At 36.2% G+C, this 21,550-nt stretch overlaps 2 protein-coding genes across 2 annotated transcripts in view; one reads left to right on the top strand and one right to left on the bottom strand.

The window, feature by feature from the left end:
- Positions 1 to 100: 100 nt before the first annotated feature.
- The window catches only part of LOC101740750 (ATP-binding cassette sub-family G member 1), a 69,164-nt gene continuing 47,714 nt past the window's right edge, over positions 101 to 21,550 (bottom strand). Inside the window, exons 4-10 of the mRNA XM_038014099.2 lie at positions 21,040 to 21,297; positions 19,985 to 20,171; positions 14,731 to 14,845; positions 13,828 to 14,217; positions 12,264 to 12,428; positions 3,019 to 3,275; positions 101 to 2,248 (exon numbers count right to left, since the gene is read on the bottom strand). Coding sequence (XP_037870027.1) covers positions 1,907 to 2,248; positions 3,019 to 3,275; positions 12,264 to 12,428; positions 13,828 to 14,217; positions 14,731 to 14,845; positions 19,985 to 20,171; positions 21,040 to 21,297 — 1,714 coding nt within the window. The 3' untranslated portion in view covers positions 101 to 1,906. The remainder of the gene's footprint in view (positions 2,249 to 3,018; positions 3,276 to 12,263; positions 12,429 to 13,827; positions 14,218 to 14,730; positions 14,846 to 19,984; positions 20,172 to 21,039; positions 21,298 to 21,550) is intronic.
- On the top strand, positions 3,843 to 8,730 carry LOC134199724 (uncharacterized). Its single transcript, XM_062671239.1, has 2 exons — positions 3,843 to 4,682; positions 7,798 to 8,730. The coding sequence occupies exons 1-2, from the start codon at positions 4,220 to 4,222 to the stop codon at positions 7,992 to 7,994; spliced, it is 660 nt and encodes a 219-aa protein (XP_062527223.1). The 5' UTR covers positions 3,843 to 4,219; the 3' UTR covers positions 7,995 to 8,730.

Raw genomic sequence — 21,550 nt, 5'->3', positions numbered from 1 at the left:
CGCATTATTCCGCAATCTTTTAAGGATTCTACACATATTTAGAGGCTTCTAACCAACATAATATTATTATGTCAAGGAGTGGGAAATAAAAAACATCAAATTAAATTTTTTTTTTTTCTTTTCTTGAATTTTATAAAATTACAAAACTTACAGAAATAAATCTATTATCATTCTCATACACGTTTGTGATCAAGGCAAGATAAATACATATTTTACTATTAAGTTGATGTAGAAACAAATACGTCTTTGGTGATGTTTTTAGAAAGTTGTTTTAACTTTATGTGATAGCTACCTAGTTAAATAGATATAGGTTAATTTTCAGTTAGTTATACAGTATCAATATAACGGGATGCCTTATAAACTCACTTTCACAATAGAGGTTAAATACAATAATACTTTCTAAACAAGAAAAAAGCAAACTTTGTAATACTATAAACGATGCCTACAAATTTCAAAGTAAGTTGTTATCAATAACCTCTAATTAATCACAATTGACGGAAAAAGGCTTACAAAATAATCATGAATGAGAATGAAATTGCTTTCAGCCTTTCGTAAGATCATCATCATTAGTCAATATTATTAAGTGTACAATCTATGATCAATATTAAGTGTATAATCTATGATCATTAGCCTACAGCCGTCAGGACTTTTTGGCGGGAACGCGAGGAGTGAAGTTGTGTGATTTGTTTTATTTTGTCTATTTAGTGTTTCTTCAGGTTTAAATGTGTAATAACGGTGGTTTATTAACTGTTTAATATCTGTGAAAGTGCACAAATGTGGGAAAATGAAACAAAGCCGCTGGACGCAACTTCTCGGGATCCTCCAAAAAGTCCACTGAAAAAATCTTAGTAAATGACCACCATTTTACTAAGATTATATTTCATTCCATATCATCTCATTTCATTTAATTTCATCCCAGTTGATTAACGTCTCAAATAAATCATTTTCATTTCATTTCACTCCATATTATCATTTTTCATAAAAATATGAATATAAATTAAAATAAGACATGACTTAAAGGTCTCAGTTACCAGGTCATAAAATCCCTTAAAAAAAAAGCCCTCAGCCGCTGGACAGAGGACTCCCACTCCCCAAGGCCTCTACAGCGGAGCGCGCGTTGACCGAGTCCAGCGAATTCCAGGGACCTTCAACGGGTCGTCCTTACCTAACTTGCCTTTCATAACTATCTAATAATTTAAATTCGTATGTAATATTTACAGATTTATAATAAACAACTTATCTGTCATTATCACATGTCATGTTAGTTTTGTACTTACGCCGTAAATAGCTACAGCATTGTATGTATAACTTATGTTCCATAATCCCGTGGGCATTTGCAAAACAAATCGATAAAAATCAACCAGATGGCATTGTTTCATCCGCTACACGCGTTTAGCGCTACACTGGAAATTATATTTCTCATTTCAATAATATAATACGTATAGCATTGGCATTTAAACATATAATTAGATACCTAAGACCACATCTAATTAGTAATACTCTATAAAAGCAGATGGCGTTAATAAAACATTAATACGATTTTTTTAATTGTATTATCTATCCTTGCACTCTCGCGTACGTCTAGTGACAGAAAGAAAGTCCTATAAAAAACATAGTAACTATTATTTATACTAATCTGTGATAAAAACACACCACCATCCCTTGTTCAAACGGATTCAATGACCGATTTATAACTAGAAAAAAAAAACTTTTTCTAAATCTATTATTTCTTTCTGATTGGAGTGCTATTGTAACGGTCTATCGCGAGACGTAACATAATACAGTATTCCAGATAAGTATAAAACATTGGCTTTCTTATAGCTCAATCAATTTTCGTTGCTTTTGCTTTTGGTATCGGCCTTTAAAAATTTTCATTTTCGACATCGACTTATTGACTTAAGCACGTTCACGTCGCAAACCTCCACCTGAGACTGATATAGCACATCGACCTGAACACTAACATGATTATTAAGAGGAACATGATTTCCATCCAGACTGAGCTTTTGTCGATGTCTAAATACTGCATTAGAACGTTTGGCTTAGCGAAATGACAGAAAACCTCGCTGCACTCGAGAGGCTGTCTTCCGAACCCGAACACCGTGAGGACCATGGCGACGATTCCACATCGAATAAACGACAGCTTCATCAGTATGTTCATGATGAGCGGGATCTGGTGTGCAAAGTCGAATCCGTAGACTCCTAGCCCCAGGAATGGCGCTATCGCTGACGGACCGACTGCGCATCCGTTCTGCAAGCAAACAGTTTCATTAATCTTTTTAACGGGTATCAATATACGTAATATATCTAATAAATTACTGGGGGTAGGACCTCTTGTGAGTCCGCACGAGTAGGTACCACCACCCCACCTATTTCTGCCGTGAAGCAGTAATTCGTTTCGGCTTGAAGGGTGGGGCAGCCGTTGTAACTATACTGAGACCTTAGAACTTACATCTCAAGGTGGGTGGCCCATTTACGTTGTAAATGTCTATGGGCGTTAAGTAAACACTTAACACCAGGTGGGCTGTGAGCTCATCTACCCATCTAAGCAATAAAAAAAAGTAATGTTATTTTATTTTTGAAGAACCTTCGACATAAATCGTGTCTATACACATGTAGTCAACATACAACTTATCAATTAAAAAAAAACTTATCAAAAGAGAGAACATTGGGGAATACATACTTACTATTATGGGAATGTGATTGGTTATTATTGATTAAATTATATGTATGGTTAATAATGTATGAATCTCATTATGAGAATAGTTTACTGTGCATCTACGGTTCGCCGTTGCCGAAGTTAATATCAGTTGCCTTATTCATAGTTTTCATGTCTTAAGTGATTGAAACATGAGCTCCAAGTCTCAGTTCAAGTACAAGTATTATGTATTGATATAACACATGGCAACGTAACATAATTAATTATTTTTGCAATTTATGTCACAGTATCTTTAGAATTACGTATTCATTAATTGCACAGTTGTTACTTAAGTTCAATGTCATAGGATTTCAAACACTAACCGTGACGTTGAAGACTGATCCTATAGCCAAGCCGATTCCTTCGGAGACTAAAGACACCATGTTCCCCACGGCACAGAACGTTATGAACCTCATTACGTTGAATGGAATACCAGCCATGAAGTAAACTATTGTAGAGAACAGTATGTTACAAAACAGTTGTACTGGAAGCTTTGAGACTGTGAGCGCGGCGTAGTATGGAGTCAAGCTGTACCAGCAGTTAAAATACTCTTTTTTCACTAATTTAACTTCTTGTGGATCTGCAATAAAAGTCCAAATTAATAAAAGTAGGCTATAATGTAAAACCACGTGGGTAGACCTTGCTGGTGGTAGGACTTTTTGTGAGTCTGCGCGGGTGGGTACCACCACCCTGCGTATTTCTGCCGTGAAGCAGTAATGCGTTTCGGTTTGTAGGGTGGGGCTGCCGTTGTAACTATACTTGATTCCTTAGAACTTATATCTCAAGGTTTTGTAGATGTCTATGGGCTCCAGTAACCACTTAACACCAGGTGGGCTGTGAGTTCGTCCTCCCAACTAAGAAAGAAAAAAAAGATAGATACCAGCATTCTGCCTATTTCTGGAAACGAAGCAGTCATGCATCTCAGTTCGAAGAGTGGGACAGTTATACAAAATAATTGAGACTTTGATCTCATGTCAAGGTGCATTTATGTCTATAGACTTCGGTTACATTCACCTATTTACGTAATAAAAATAACAAAATCATGAAAGTGAATAGAACAAATCTAGGATTGAAAGGCTAATTATTTGGCTTAAGCGACATTTTTGCAACTTTACAGGAGAGCCATATAAACATAAAAATTTGGAAAGAAATATCATTACCAAAAATCTTATTCATCAATTTGAATGGAGTGAACTTAATTAATATTCAATTAAAAACATTGTTGATATATCAAACTGTTGATACTAAATAAACGCGTCTTCGATTATGTAACGGACGTGACGTCAGCTGTCATGCCCTGCCGCCAGCCAAGCCGCCAAGCCATATTAACACGCCCCCTTCCGCCACAGCCACCGCCACCGCCGCCAGCCAAAGCCAACGAAGGGGGGATAGTGTTAATAAAACAAGCCGTGCCAGCCATTTCTAACTACTTTTCTGCATTCTTGCACAAATAAAAGAACTTGTCGTTACGCTGCTGGTTTTTATTGTCACATCATTTGCAACAATCAGAAGTGGCATAAAGAAATGAAACAACGTCATATACACGCTCAGATCTCTCGGTCTTCTGACAAGTTTGAAGAAGATGAAGCTCCTATTCCACTGGCGAGGAAAGTGTTGAAAAATTGCTGCAGAAGGAGGTCCACAAGGCGATACTTGAGCTACAAGGTGAAGAACCTGGAACAATCAAATCAAAGGGACTACGACGTCGGACCAAGAGCGCCTGCCGCCCTGTCCTTCCATCATTCTGGCTCACGTGGAGAGAAACTAGAAGAGCAGCAACGTGGTTACTCCACTGCGGCACTACGAGCTTCACGGAGCTTCACGAGATTCACGGCTACGAGCTTCCTTCTCCCTGCCTGCGACGCTGCTGCGCGGCGAAGACAGCTACATCAAAGTCATCAACATGGGCTCGGAGACCATCATGTGGCCGCCGGGCGAGGTCCTGCCGAGGGCCAACAGCTGCGAGAAGCCACAGCCCAACAGCCAGGTGTGTTGCATTTCTACTTGCCCTAGCCATGCCATTACAAATATTTCGAGATTTGAGGGTAGAAATAAAAAAAATTAAAAGGAGCCATTAAATAATAAGGGTCATTCAGATTAAAAACATACAGAATAAGCATTGCTTTGCTACGAATACACATGATTTAGGTATTGCCAATTTAGTTCAAATGCAAATTAAGCTTACTAGTGATCAGCCCGTGTATCGCCACCCTTAAAAACTTTCTCATAATGAACAAACGATAATTAAATCTAAAGCTAATCAACTTTTAGATGCCGGTAATATAAAAGAATCTGAATCTAGTTACGCTTTACCAGTGATCCTTGTTAAGAAAAATAACGGCGACAGTAGGCCATGCGTTGATTATCGTGCGTTAAACGCTATCGCGGTAAAACATAAGCATAGCCTATCAAACAGTACTTCACGAGTTTAGATTTTGTACAGGGCTACCATCAATTAAGCATTGTGCCAGACGCATAAAACTGCTTTCATTACACCGCAAAGTCATTATTACGAGTACACTAGAATTCCTTTTGGTTTAGCAAATGCGTCATGCAGTTAAATGCGTTTAATAAATAAAATAGTTGAGTCTGTGGGTAGAAAAGAAATGGGTAAAAATAATGAAAGTAATGTAGGTCAAATCGAGATACTAGCAATTTTAAACGATTTACCTCTACCCTCAGTTGATAAAAAAATCAGGTTCAATAATTATTGAGAAAGTACTTGGGAAATTTTATGGTGGAGACTTAAAATTAAATATGAGTAAATGCTCATTCTTGGAGAAACAAATCACTTATTTAGGTCATGAAATATCTTCAGACGGTATACAGCCGGGTGCAACAAAAATTGACGGCCGTTTCGCTGTTTCCTGTGCCAAATAATGCTCATAGTGTGCGACAGTTTATTGGTTATGTGTTACTTTAGAAAGTTTATTCCCAGTTTTGCCGTGATTGCGCGTCCATTAGCAGAGTTAAGAAAAAAAATATATAAATCATAGGTGTGGGGCCGTGAACATAACGCGAATTTTGAACAACTGAAAAACAGTTTATGTTCCAAACCTATGCTAGCTCTGTATAATCCTATGCTTCTTACAGAAATACAAACCGATGCGTGTAGCTTAGGAATTTCTGGTATATTATTACAAAAACAAACTGACAACTCACTGCGGCCTGGTATTTTAGCCGGGTTACTAGGAAGGAAGAGTGTGTATCATAGTTAAGAGCTCATAACCTGGCGGTCGTTCAATCGCTTCGTAGGTTCAGTGTTTATGAAGTAGGTAAACATGATATAGTAGAAACTGATTGTACTGTGGTTTGTGCTACGCTTACCAAACGCGACATTATACCACGCATTGCGCGATGGTGAGTTTTGAAAGAAGATTAACATTTGTAGACGCGCTTAATAGGCATCCTGTTGACATGATGAACGTGAATCGTCTTAGTTACTCATTGATTCTGTACTGTGCAATGTCAGGACGAAAAGCTTGGTTCGATTATAAAGCAATCTATACTAACATTATAAAGCTGAAGAGTTTGTTTGTTTGAACGCGCTAATCTTAAGAACTGCTGGTCCGATTTCAAAAATTCTTGCATTGTTAAATAACCCATTTATTGAGAAAGGTAGGCTATATAACGCTAAGACCGCTAAGACCATCACTGTGTCACGCCAAGACCAATACAAGGGAAGTACCAGTAAAGAATGTTTCAAAATCGGGTTACTTTCCCTTGAGAGCTTCCCGTGCGTGCGCTGCAGAAAAATCAAAAAAAAATATGTCCGCGATAGCATATGTCTATATGTTAAGGTTGGCTCACTATAACGTTTTTTTAATGTTAACCAAATTTGTTCTAAAATAAAGCATTATTTGTGAACTACATTCCACGCGGACGAAGTCGCGCTGATGTTAAAGATAATTATGAACTAGCTCGAAAAACTTAACGGAAACAGACTCGCAGTCCCTTCGGCTAAATGGGAAATTGTACAAATGCACTATGACGACATTTGTCACGTGGATCTAAATCATCGTTTAGCTTTGATTAAAAGCCAATATTGTTTTTTTTTTAAATGACATGCTTTATTAGGAAATACGTGGCAGCATATCTTTATTGTATACATGAGAAGGATAGCTATGTTAAAAAAAAGAAGACTGTCTATATCCGATCTCTAAACCATCTGATACTATGCGCATGGTACAAATAGATAACATGATGCCCTTCTGTAGGACATCTTAAGGGCACCAACCAGTACATGATCGTAATGAAGATGCGTTGTCTAAATTTGTGATAGCTGAACTAACGCGTACTGTAAATTCAATCGGGACCATTCGTGCATTGAAAAATATATTAATAGGGTTTGTCCAGATACCCGAATCACGTGGTGACAGACTGTGGGAAAGCTTTTACGAGTAGGTACTTTAAAAAATATATCGGAAGATAAACGGTTTAGGCATACGTTAAACGGTATTGCTTGTCCGCGCGCTAATTGGCCAGGTTGATTATGTGTTGCGGGCAACTGATCCTAGTGAAGCTTCAAATAATTTAGTGAACTCCGTCATTTGAGGCACAAACAACACAATTGAAAGTAGCAGCGGCTACAAGCCTTGTGATTTAATCTTTGCGCGCTCTGGTAGGTCAATATGTGATGTTTCGATTCCTGGTCGCGAACCAGAAACTGTTGACGCTCAGCGTAAGATAGCTACAACTAGGATAAAATAAGCGAGAACAATAATGACGCACAACGTTAATATAAAAAAATGCTCATGTTGATAAAAAAAGGGATTTTGTATCGTAGAGACAGGCTCCAACTGGTTAGTAGCGCCGCTAAGATTAATACCAAATTAGACGATTTGTACTCAGGTCCGTATGTAGTAACTAAAGTAGTAAGTAACAATCGGTATCGAATTAGAAGTATATCTAAAAGGTTTATGAAGTTGTAAAAACTTCACTGGCCTGGTATCAACAGATTCATTAAGGCCCTATAAAAGTATAGCCCATGTGTCCGTTAGCGCTAGTAGTTCCGATGAGCAGCTCGAAACTGAAGACCTTATTGATTTATTTGAGAACTAAATGTCTTTGTGTGTTCCCCATTGCGGGAGCAATTGTTGCAGGATGGCCGAATGTAACGGACGTGACGTCAGCTGTCATGCCCTGCCGCCAGCCAAGCCGCCAAGCCATATTAACACGCCCCCTTCCGCCACAGCCACCGCCACCGCCGCCAGCCAAAGCCAACGAAGGGGGGATAGTGTTAATAAAACAAGCCGTGCCAGCCATTTCTAACTACTTTTCTGCATTCTTGCACAAATAAAAGAACTTGTCGTTACGCTGCTGGTTTTTATTGTCACATCATTTGCAACAATTACAAAGATAAATGTCGCATACTAGGCGAAATGGCCCATAAACCAAACAGTCTTTCACTCGTCGAAAATATATTGTCGAAAGTGTAATAAAACATCTTGGTAACGCTAAATTTTGTTTGAAATAGAAATAATAAACAATAATTTTGTGTTTTATGTATTGTCTTTGAAAGTAGACGAGCCGACAGACGAAGGCAGATGACGTCGATCATATCTACTGTTACTGAAAACAGCTGGTCACATAATATAGATAATTATTTTATTTCTCCCTATGACTGGAGGATTTATTTATTTATTTAATTATAACTTTATATACTTAGGTACACAGTATAAAGGCGGACTTAATGCCATAGTCATTCTCTGACAGTCTTCCTTATCTTACCTAATCTTATATGTTAAAATCATGTGCACAATTTTCGAGTAGGTATAGCTATAATGTGTCTCTATCTTAACAGTGCGAATAGCTAAATTTCTATACAATAAATAGTAAAAAAGTTTCGCTTCTTTTTGTTTCCAGAACAGACGCTTGCTTGGTTCGTCGTTAATGAATTTTTGAAGACGACTAAGTAATTACAAATGTATAAGTTGCAAATCTGTTATGACCTTCAGTAAAGGATCTTCGAATTCGTTTAGTTCTCACATTAATCATTTTATTATTTGGTTTCGTAATAAAACATACACAATAAAGCAGGATTTCAATCAAAAGTCACGTGTAATTAAATATATTGAATAAAATATTTAGAATTGTGTTCAATCATCGCTTATAATTTGACCTTACTTTGGATCTGAGTTTAACCATTAATCATTATTTACAATCATAACATGCAATAGTTTATTATATAAAATAAAATAACGACCTACATATTGTAGGTCGACCTAGGATAGAATGGATATTGCATTTATATATTATTACTAGCTGACCCACAAACGTTGTTTTGCCATATATAAGATTTCTAGGAAATTTTTAGTGTAGAAAAAAACCCAACTTATTGTAAGTGTGTAAGGATGTGATAAATGAGTGAAAGAGGCATGTAGCGCTCTGAACGATGAGGGAATATAAAAATAACAAAACCTCATTCAACCACATAATGCCTAATTATAACAAAAAAAAAACAAAAAAAAAACTACAAAAAAGATATGTTAGGGGCGGACAACCCTTATCACTTAAGGGTATGAAAAATAGATAGTAACCGATTCTCAGACCTACTGAACATGCATATAAATTTTCAGAAAAATCGGTTATACCGTTTCAGAGGAGTATGGTAATTAACATTGTGACACGAGAATTTTATAATAATATATAAGATTTAATTTTTTATTGAATAGATGTGTGGACGAGACCACATTGAGGTATGAGTTCTAAGGTCTCAATCTCAGTTACAAGCGATATGATTATCTCGAAGGCATACACCAGTTTTTTAAGGAAATTTATGTATCACACCGTCTGCAATAAGGCAAATTGTGTACGGGTAGAACAAGATGAGATCTGCAAGGGGAGAAAACTGTCAGACAAAAATTGTAATGTATCCGATCATGGCTTGAGGAGTTCGTTCTCGCAGCTCACATACACAGAGACTTCCCCCAAATTCTTCAATCTCACTTCCTTAAATAGCTGTCGAAGCACAATGATACGTGACAAATGTAGACATTCACGACGATTTAGATCTCGTACCCATCGGTATATACTCTCTCTATCGATATCTCTCTTCTTGTGGCTGCCACTTACTACAATCTGACTCACTGAGCAGCCAGATCCCGATGGATACAACTGATTAACTCAGCAACGCAGCAACCAAAGCACAGATCACCGTGCTCGTCGAAGAGTTAGAAGTGACATTTAAATTCACTGAGTTTCTTGTCAGATCTTTTCAGCGAGTCGCTTCTCCAATGCGGTAGATATAGGTACTCGCAAAGTAGCTTCCAGCTGCCTCTGAGCGGTTAGGCTTAATTCGTGGCTCGCCCGGGCAGTTCGTAGCAAACTTCTCCTTCTGGCTTACCAATCGAGTAATCATCTGTTCTAGTGAACCGGAAAGGCAATCGGGCCACCCGCAAACATGAAAATTTAATCACGAACGACTTCCATATTAGTACATACACTATACAACTGTGACAACAATGTCATTTCACAGAATGGGTTCCGATGATGCTGTACCACCGGCTGGGCCGTGAGCTCATGTACCCATCCACGTAATAAAAATAAAGGTATAATAACATCGGATATTAAATCGAAACACGTTATTACGGATCCTCCCGATCCATTAACGGTGCTTTTAGGTACCTCTAGCACCGGTTACCCTCCTCGCCGAACCCTTCGCTTGCTACGAAAGGCTCGGCGAATAACATAGACACAGCCCACTGAGTTTCTCGCCGGACCTTCTCAGTGGGTCACGTTTCCGATCCGGTGGTAGATTCTGCAAAGCACTGCTCTTGCTAGGGCCAGTGTTGTGATTTCTGGACTTCGGTAACCAGGATACCAGCTGAGACATGAGCTCGTTCGTCTACCCATATAATACATTGAGAAAAAATTTGTAGATCCAGTAACCATTTAACACTAGGTGGGTTGTGAGCTCGTACACCCATCTAAACAATAAAAAGGAAAAAATACACGACTATTTGAAGTTTTTATACATCGAATAAAAATAAAGTTGCAATTAATACTTGGTTGAGTGTTTTTAGCTGTAGCGTAACTCAATCAGAGATAAATATGTATTTATATGGATGGATGAGGGTAACGAAGCTCTTGTATAATTGGTATAATTTCCACCTTGTTAACGTCACGTAGTGTATGTCATCACCGACTTTAAAACATTAAGCCCCAGTCTCAATGCGATTTTGGCTATCTTTACCGTACTCACAAATAGACACTACTACCAGTTTTTACCTAAATACAAAAAAAAACATGGATAATATTTTTAGTACACGATGTTATTATTTCATGATGGACATCCCACTACTGAAGAGACTGGGTAAAAATCTTCTAAGTAATATTAAAGTTGCAGGCTTTTTCGAAACTGACATCTTTATAAGCTTCTGTGTTTTAAATATAAACTTGATCTCCGAGAACTAGTGTTTTTGTTTTCTTGACGCAACATTGTTATTAATGTACCTACCTACATAATTCAATTTTTATATTTCAAATTACTACTTCATCCTAATAAAAAAAACAGTTATCATGATATGCAATCATATCGTAAATACAGTTTTTATTACAAATTGAATTTAACAAAAAGCAATAGGTAATGAACAAAATGCTAATGATTACAGAATGGACAAAAAATTTAAAAACTAGGTACCCACAAATAGCTTGCAGTTTCTTTTTTGCATAATTAAAATGTATTTTTTAAATTCCACACAATGCAGCCATAAAACGTATTTTGTTCTACAAAAACAAAAAACGTGCCTTTTTTGCCTACCTATTGCCAGTAATTTCGTGGGATTATGCTAGCGTCACCGGACGTGTAGACGAGCTCACGAGGCTCAGCTTTGGAGATTTTGTTAACATCTGCTCTAGCAAGGGCAGTGTTTCGCTGAATCTACCACTGGATCGGAATCGCGAGCCACAGAAGATCCGGCAAGAAACTCAATAGGTTTTTTCTGAGGTCTAGGTTGCACGTCGAATTCTGCCTGGGTCGAATATGTAATTAGAGGCGTTCACGATAAGAGTTATCGTGATGCGTCGCTTTTACGAACAAGCGTTCTGACGCTGTCACTGTCTTCAGATACTAACATATAGGTTCTAAATGGGGGTCAGAATCGCGAGCCACTGAGAAGATCCGGCAAGAAATTCAGTGGGCTCAAATATTTTTAGGTCTTCAAGATCATTACAGTTACTTATTAGCTAATTTTATAAACCAAGATAAGAAATACGAATTATGCACATGTTTGTAATAAAATTTGAATTCAACAACTTTTCAGGAACAGGATTTCTATCGCTTCAATAAAATTGCGTCAAAATAGAAATTATTTCCCTAAATCCGTATGTATAGGAATTGCGGCAAAAGTATTTGCATTCATCTCATCCGTATCTGTGTGCTTAGTGCGAGTTATTTAACGTGCTCGATAGCGTGAAAGTTAACCCTATGGAGTTGGAACGTTTGCCTACGTTTGCCGCTAGGGGCGGTGTTCCAGCTGCTTACATATTTGGGTTAACTTTTACTCTATCGAGAACGTTAATTGGCTCGCGCTAAGCACACTGATGATTATTAACTTTTAATACTTACAAACTAAAACTGGGACCATGATTTGCGTGTACGCGAAGAATATCACAATTCCCACACACAGCTTCAAGTGGTTAAACATCTCTGTTCCGTCGTTGGCCATATTATAGAAGCATGCTCCTATCAGAAGCCCGCACATCAAGTGATGTAATAGTTGGATCCAAAGCCCTGGAAACGTAATATAATTTTATGTACTTTTTATAGGCTCTGGGTGGGTCGTGAGCTTTTTTGTCTATCGATAGTAAACCACTAAAACCACGAAATTCGATGAATTCGTATAAATCATTCATTTTATAGCTGGAATTCTTCACACGATTTAATAACAAAGCAATAAACGCGTGATTTAAATTATACGTACTTAAGTCCTAATTTAGTCGTAAATTTTTTGCCAAAACATTCGCTGATAAAATTGAATGTCAGTTTTGAGTTTTTTTCTCAAAACTATGCGTATAAAACTGCTCGTATTTAATATATAGAACATGAAATAAATTTGAATACTCGTACGCGAAGATTAATTTTAAAGACACCAAATCGACAAAATTTAATACTGGTAGGATGTGTTGTAACCACGCACGGTTATTTATTTCTGTTGCAAACAGCTGTTATGGTTATAAATGCCGTTATGGTATAAACATAATATAAACAATTGTACATATTTGCTAAAACCGTTTAAAAACAATAGGTAGCAAGTGACATACAATATCAAATACATAAATATTAATTGAAAGGAATACAATTTTTAACTGTATAATTCGAAATTTTGAATGTACATACTTACATTTTGAATAGACACAATGAAATTTTGGCGGTCGTGTAAATATTAATTAATAATGAAAATACGCTCAGGTGTTCAACGAGGAAAAGAAATCGATGTATTAAATATTTTATAAGCAATAAATTTATTTTTATTTAAATAAGTGTGTATATGTATTTTTATTTAAATTATAAACACTTTAACAAAAGTTGTTTTTAATTCAATTTGATTATTCCCGTATAAAATTTAAAATTGATGGCGATGAAACATCTACAGACATTTTCTTTGGACGTATTTTTTCATACCTTGTTAGTAATAATTTTTTTACTATTTCCGTGTTTCGGCAGATATCTTCATTGTTCTAAGGTTCATGAGTTTCTAATTGCTTTATTTGAGTATGTCAGAGTTTTGCAAATGCGTTGTAAAGCAATTTATTAAAAGACAAGAGGTTAACATTTACACTTAAGACAAACAACAGCTTCAACAATGTTCAGTAATTACACATATTATTAAATGTAATTCAAGTGTACACAGGTTTCTTGTCTAAACTTCAAAGTAATCAGTTTTCTTTTAAGTGTATGAGCGACAGTTTTTTAGTTATGATACATACAAGGTATTATTTCTCGAAAAGGTAATGTGTAATACCTCTGTATTACTAACCTTCCAGTCCCGCATGGCCACTGTTCGTTGGCCAACGGAGCCTATTGACATGACATCTATCATGCCCAAAATGACTCATTGTTTTTTTTTTTTATCAATATAAACATTCTATAATTATTATTAAAACAAAGCAAGAATATAATTTTCTCTCACCTTGCCTATTCCTTGAGATCTGCAGCAACATCCTCTTGAGAAGTATACTAAATTGATCAAAATATGAAGTGGAATACGATATATCATAATCGGAAGGCTTTTGAATCTTCATCCATGCAGAGGAGTTATTGATTCCGGACAGCTGACTACTCAGTGAACACATAGAAGCTGTATTACTGTATGATTGTACTTTGTAAACACACTTTTCATTTGTCAGCATAATTTCTGTTTCTGGTGCGTTGTCTTCGGCTTGATAGCACACCTTTAGTTGCATCTGTGGCAACGGTTCCGTACAGTTCTGGTCAATTTTGGAGGTTTTGTATATTTTTCCGTTAAGTATTTCTTGCGACAATAGTTTAACAGTAGCCGGGTTCTCTGTTAATTCGATGACTGTAAGTAATTTATGTATAGTTAGATAAGAATAATATTTATTAAATGATATTTATTTAACGATCGCTCAGTAACTGGGAGAGCATATAGTTATCGGACTATGTGATTGCATGTTAGTATTTTGGCGAGATCGGAGGAAGGTGGATCTTCAAGACGACCTCCATTTAGAACCAATACGTAAGTATCTGAAGACAGCGTCAGAAACCTTGTTCGAAAAAGCGGCGCGTCACGATAACTCTCTTATCCTGGCCGCCTCTAACTACATATTCGACGTGCAACTTAGACCTCAGAAGACAAGTTTCTCGCCGGATCTTCTCAGCGGGTCGCGATTCCGATCCGGTGGTTGATTCAGCGAAGCACTGCTCTTGCTAGGATTAGTATTAGCAAATTTCCTCAGGTTGAGTCCGCGAGCTCACCTACCCAGTCGTGCATTGTGAGAATTGCTCCGTAGGTTACCAACGATTTCATTGGGAGAAAAAAAGCGAGATTTTATAACTGAATTTTTATACTTACTGAAGTCGGCAGGGTTGTGATGTCTGGGACAGGGCATACCGACACTTTCAAGATAGGGCACCATAGCTGCCGTATCGCCTTGGTATATACAGTATCCATCCGCTATTATATAGAGCTGAAGTAAAAATTGTTTTCTTTAGACTTTTTGTTTAACACACTCTTGTTTCTTGACTCAAAGATACAGTGTTATATAAAATTAAACTTAATCATAGCAATTGGACTTCTGGGGCCAACTGTAAGCTTAGTGTCTCGTTTTCCTCCATTTATATAAGGATTGACTATTTCTATAGGACCTATCTACTACTAGAGTACTTATAATTTCAATTGGCTTAGGGCACAAGTGGTTCTTTTCAGGATAACAAAAAAAACAGTTTTTTTTGGTGATATTGCTGTATCTTATACATTTAAAATCGAATGTTGGTAGCGTTCATTTACTTATATAGATTATTCTTTGTGTTTTTTCTAAAAGTATTATTTCAATTGACGTAGATCGGATCATACAATATGAAAGACCATAAGAGTACAAAACAAAAGTCTCTTCGTAAAACCAAAGATTCCATACTACGCGTGTGTTGTTAAATGATTATTGATAATCCCAAAAGAGCTTACTAGTGTATTTTTTTTTTATTGCTTAGATGTGTGGACGAGCTCCTAGCCCACCTGGTGTTAAGTGGTTACTGGAGCCCATAGACATCTACAACGTAAATGCGCCACACACCTTGAGATATAGTTCTAAGGTCTCAGTATAGTCACAACGGCTGCCCCACCCTTCAAACCGAAACGCATTACTGCTTCACGGCAGAAATAGGCGGGGCGGCGGTACCTACCCGTGCGGACTCACAAGAGGACCTACCACCAGTAATTACGCAAATTATAATTTTGCGGGTTTGATTTGTATATGTATATTATTAGATTAAGTGTTGATATTTGGGTGAAAATCGAATCGCATGAATGCTACTTAGTTGAAATGTTTATTTCTCCATTATAATACGAGTATGTATGTACAAGTGAGCTAACTGGGAACAACTAGCTTTACATTAATTTCGAACATTTAAGCCTAATTATTAAGTTTCTGATTCATAAGCAGTAAGTTTGAGTCGTCGTGGCCTAAAGGATAAGACGTCCGGTGCATTCGTATCTAGCTATGCACCGGTGTTCGAATCCCGCAGGCGGGTACCAATTTTTCTAATGAAATACGTACTTAACATAATATGTTCACGATTGACTTCCACGGTGAAGGAATAACATCGTGTAATAAAAATCAAACCCGCAAAATTATAATTTGCGTAATTACTGGTGGTAGGACCTCTTGTGAGTCCGCGCGGGTAGGTACCACCGCCCCGCCTATTTCTGCCGTGAAGCAGTAATGCGTTTCGGTTTGAAGGGTGGGGCAGCCGTTATAACTATACTGAGACCTTAGAACTTATATCTCAAGGTGTGTGGCGCATTTACGCTGTAGATGTCTATGGGCTCCAGTAACCACTTAACACCAGGTGGGCTGTGAGCTCGTCCACACATCTAAGCAATAAAAAAAAAACTATTTTTTCGTTCCGCCAAATGAAAATAAATACGAGAAATTATTCTATTAATTTCATTACTGAGAATTATTAGCTATACATACAATTAATGAATCACTAAAATAAAATAATAACTAGCTTTATGATTATAAAAATTATGTAAATATATTTTAGTTTTCGTTTTTCTTTAAAGCTTATACTGAACATACAGCTTAATGTTTAAAATGACGAATTTAGGCTATATCATATATAATATCAAAATTTTTTTTGTATTGCCTATTTTTATTGTTTAGGTGGGAGGACGAGTTCACAGCCCAACTGGTGTTATGTGGTCACTGGAGCCCATAGACATAAATGCCGTAATGCAAAAAAATGACGTGAATGCGCCACCCACCTTGAGATATAGTTCTAAGGTCTCTTACGCTGTTATATTTATAGATTCTACAAAAAAAACTCTGTGTCTGGGGGGCTTAATTTACCTTCTAGTACAGTTTTTGTGTTAGCAAAAATTAAAACCTTAAGATTCTAGAATTTCCTTAATTTTTTTTCGCGGTTTGTTTTTATAATGTCGTCCTTAAAAATTACTTTCGTTTTACAATCTTCGGTGTTTCGAAAATGTACCATGTTATTTTCGTTGTTACGACTCATTCGTCCAAAGTACTACCATTGTAATTTAGTCACTAGTAAATTTAGACAAAAGCAAGCTAAAATTTAATATTTGCATTTTTGTTTTCCTGTTAACTTGTTGAGCAGGCGCCAATGATATTTTATATGTAAAAAGAAGGCAGGCGCATAATGTCTTTTATTCTTCGTGTTACAAATATCATCTATTGTTTTAAGATCTAAAATCGTTGTGCCACCATTTGTTAAAATTAATTTGTATTCCTATTTTGATTTGCAAACAAAGTTGTGAGTAATCATTAAAATTACTGTGCGCAATAATACAAAGTTCAAAGCTATTTAGATTAATACAGTGGAATAAATAACGGCAACAACAAATAATTGTTCTATTTTATTACGATCGTTGTTGAACTCCGTTGTGATCATAGGTTATAACGGTACACGAGAGTTGTGAGTGACAAGTTATTTTTCATTTATTTTCACGATGCGTACAAAGAGGTATCATTTGATTTACATATAACCTACTTGATACTAATTTTAAGTAACTACTAGTAGAACTATAAATGAAAGTATTTTAAATGCATTCCTTTTCTTTAGTTACTATAATACTATATTCATTTATAATACTTTTCTTATATGTTCATCGTTAGGTTTTTTATCTAATAAAGAGATTGTTGCTTGGAAGGAAGATTCGAAAACAAAATACGATGCGTATGATATTCTGTAACGTTGAACTAATCACTTTTTTCCCTCCTTGAATAGTCGGTTCGTTCGTCGTCTACTTCATGTACATATGTGAGTGAACGGTCGGTTCGTTCTTTTTTGTCTATTTCATGTATTTTAGAAGCGCATTGAAAAGAATCACCACTGCCAGTCACGTTCGTCTTCTTCCATTTGTTTTCTTTTGTTAATTTTCGAATCACCTGTGAAGTCTCTGTCTTAGTCTAGTATGTCTAGTCGTTGTAGGTCGTATGTCTTATCAAAGAGGTTGCACGCCATGACACTCCTCTTGGCTGGTAGCCTAAGCGACTATTCCAGCAACGTTATGTTTGGTCTCATGGTGCTCAACCTAAAAAAGTGTGCTAACACTGGTCCTAACAAAAGCAGTGCTTCGCAGAATCTACTATAGCCCATCGGATCGGAATTGCGACCCACTGAGAAGATCCGGCGAGAAACTCAGTGGGTTGGGTCTATGGGTTAGTTCACACGGTGAACTCTTCGTTCGTAATCGACGAATTCGAAGAGGACAGTGACCGGAGCTTGAAGAGCTTACAAACATCGAAAGTGGATCCAGTGGATCCGATAAGAGATGTTTTGAGTAACGGCGGCATTGCGTTGCTCCATCGCCAGTGTCGGATATGTAATTAGCGGCGGCCGCGATAAGAAGGTTATCGATAAGAGGATGGTCAAAGTAGTTTAGTCAGTCACTTTCGCTATTGACTATAGCTATATTCACAGAGTGTAAATTGATTGTAACTGAAGCCAAAAAGGGAAAAATGCTAGGTCTTCATATATTTTTTTAAATATTAATCTAAAACGACACTTATGGCAAGCTCAGCATAACAGGGAAAAGCCGGATTGAAAGATACGCAATGTATAGCAAAGAGACGCTCCATCACGTGGACTGGATTAGATAACGCAGTTAATTTTAATATTTATTACATTACATGCAGTGCAAAAAGTATTTCTAAAATATTATTGCTCGATTGCATTACATCTAATATATTATAAACAACAATCATCATATCAAACATATAACATAATCAAACATATAGTGTAACTGCTTCTATAATATAGTTTTTATAGTATATAGCATATTATTTCTGTAGTATTAGATAATAGTGTTTACTTTTTGAAAAATATTCTAACAATCCCAGTGACGCGATAAAAATGACAAATTTACCCGTTAACACCTTGAATGATACAATGCTCGATGCTAATCAGTTTGGTTGCTTTTAAATTTACTATACCTAGTTTAAAATTGTGTCGTTTTATTAACTTTATTCAATTCACGCATTATGATGCTCATTCCAATAATTTATTACTGTTGGATTTTTATGATAAATAGGTATTATAAGTAGCTGCCAGACTGCATGGACACCATGTGTACGATAATCGTATGAACACATGAATCCAAGTAAATAAAATTTCACTAGATGGCGTTGCTAATTTTCCGATTACATATAGGTACGTCATCATTATTTTTAAATTTATAAATGTTATTGGTGCGATTCGCTTTTTTATTTTATTTTTATTTTTTATTTTTTTATTGCTAGACCGGTGGACGAGCTCCCGGCCCACCTGATGTTAAGTGGTTACCGGAGCCCATACAACGTAAATGCCGCCACCCATCTTGAGATAAGAGTTCTAAGGTCTCAGTATAGTTACAACGGCTGCCCAACCATTCAAACCGAAACGCATTACTACACGCTTCACGGTAGAAATAGGTAGGGTGATGGTACTTACCCGTGCGAACCCACAAGAGGTCTTACCACCAGTTTCTATCAAATTTCCATTTTTTCTATGCTATGCTTCTATTGCTGTTGCAAGAAATACATAATGCACAATATGGTTTTGGATATATATTATTATATATTTGTTTGTTTTCAGACAGAAATTTATTTTCTTTTCCTTCATTGATCAGACCTTTTAGCATGAATAATACGTCTATATAATAATGTTAAAAGGTCTAATCAGGCAGATCTTTCTTATAACTATCTAGTAGGCAGATCTTTTTCTGTCACAATTAAAAGATACTTCATTATATCTATCGAAATTCAAATATTCAAGCACGTAGGTAATATCGAGATGAAGAACAGCTAAAAAAATTGTATTTGTATCCTTATCTGCGTTATGCGATAAAACAAATCGGTTTTTTACTCTTATTCCACTCTATTTTAACATATGTAAAAAAGTTACAAAGACTGGCGCGAAAATGAATATTTCTATTCATATGAGAACGACAGATTCCAAATTCAAATGTATTTTTTTTGTAAGAATATTCATGGCCAGGCAAAGGATTAAAACAGATACAATTATAGCATAAAAGAAAAACGTATTTTTTTAAAAATCTAAGCATTGACATAGTTATCTTTGGTAACTTTGTTCAATCTTACCTGATCAAAGAATTCGAGAAGCGAAGCCGCTGGTTGATGTATGGTGCACACGATTGTTCTTCCTTGTCGAGCCAGTTGCTTAAGTAACTTTACACACTGTGTAGTAGTGACTGTATCTAGTCCGCTAGTTGGCTCGTCGAGAAAGAATACTGGTGGGTTGTTAACTAATTCTAGCGCAATCGATAACCTGTTAAGAAATTTTGAAAAAAAAAATATTTATATTAATACGCTTTTATTAGCTTCAGACGTATGTATGTTTGTAACGGAATCTTTGAACATGATTTTGACCCCCTTCAAAACGTCGGTCGGGTTAACGAAATTTGGTATACTTATTAAGGACCGACGACAATTCAATATTTAAAAAATATTGAAAAAATTGATATACAACTAAAAAAATGTGTGCGTGTACTAGTGTACACACGTAAGAAGTGAAACTTGTTTATGGCCTTATTTTTCGAAAAATGATCTACATGCAACTTTCTAGAAATTGGTTAAATAAAGTTAAATTAGAGAAAGTTTAAACAAAAGGATTTTATTATCATAGACATGAATACAAAAAAGTTAAATTAGATAAAGTTTAAACAAAAGGATTTTATTATCATAGACATGAATACAAAACAGATGGCGCGTAACGGAAAAAAGTGACGCGTAACCGAAAAATGTGACGGTAAATTTTTTTCCAACGCCGATAAGGAAGTTTCACTTCAAAAATAAAAATAAATAATAGTTTAAAAAAACTAATAAAATACGCTTCTATAGAAAATCCAACTAAAAAATAGAAAATAAATTTTAATAAATTCGAATTAAAAATAGTGTAAGAAAAAATGATTTTATCGTAAAAAAAAGCGTGCATGGTATCAGTTATAAATATTTTGATAATATCCTGTATTTTGTTAGTTTTTTGAAACTATTATATACTTTATAACTAAAAATAAGCCCAAGTTTTATTATGTGATGAACCTCTGCTAGTATTTAATTTATTTTATAGACAAATATAAAAATTGATTAGAATCTCGTTAAGATTATGAAATATCTATTTGTGCCGTGTAAATTACCTTTTCTTCTGTCCGCCCGAAAGTGAATCGGTCCTTGTATTCTGATGCTCCAAGAGTCCGAGCTCTTGGAGTATTTCTTCGGACGGAGCTTTGGTACCTCTGGGTAGTTTTAGTTTAGCGGCGACATCCATTGCCTCTCGGACAGTGAGAAGTGGCTGCAATAGATCTTCTTGCGTGATATAACATGACGATCTTTGGAACTGGTGTTCGTCTCGAGGCTGACCGTTCACAAGGAGCTCGCCAGTCACTCCTGCTGAACTAAAAAAGTAATTTCTTTTAACATTATTCGATGATAATTGCTGTTCGGTACAGCATGTACTTTAGAGAGATTAGTGTGGAAATGTCTAGCCCGGTGACGCTGATATGGTGGTCCCCTAAACCATCAGCTTAGGTAGGAAAAAAAAATGGAAATGCCAGGGAATGGAAAATCGTTTAATCTCTTCAATATTTGATCTTGATATAGAAGCTTGCAGTCCATGACTTTTTGAAGTGAAACTTCCTTATCGGCGTT

This window comes from Bombyx mori, chromosome 11 (genome assembly GCF_030269925.1).
Source record: "Bombyx mori chromosome 11, ASM3026992v2".
Lineage (NCBI taxonomy): Eukaryota > Metazoa > Arthropoda > Insecta > Lepidoptera > Bombycidae > Bombyx > Bombyx mori.
This window is presented reverse-complemented; position numbering and strand designations above follow the sequence as displayed.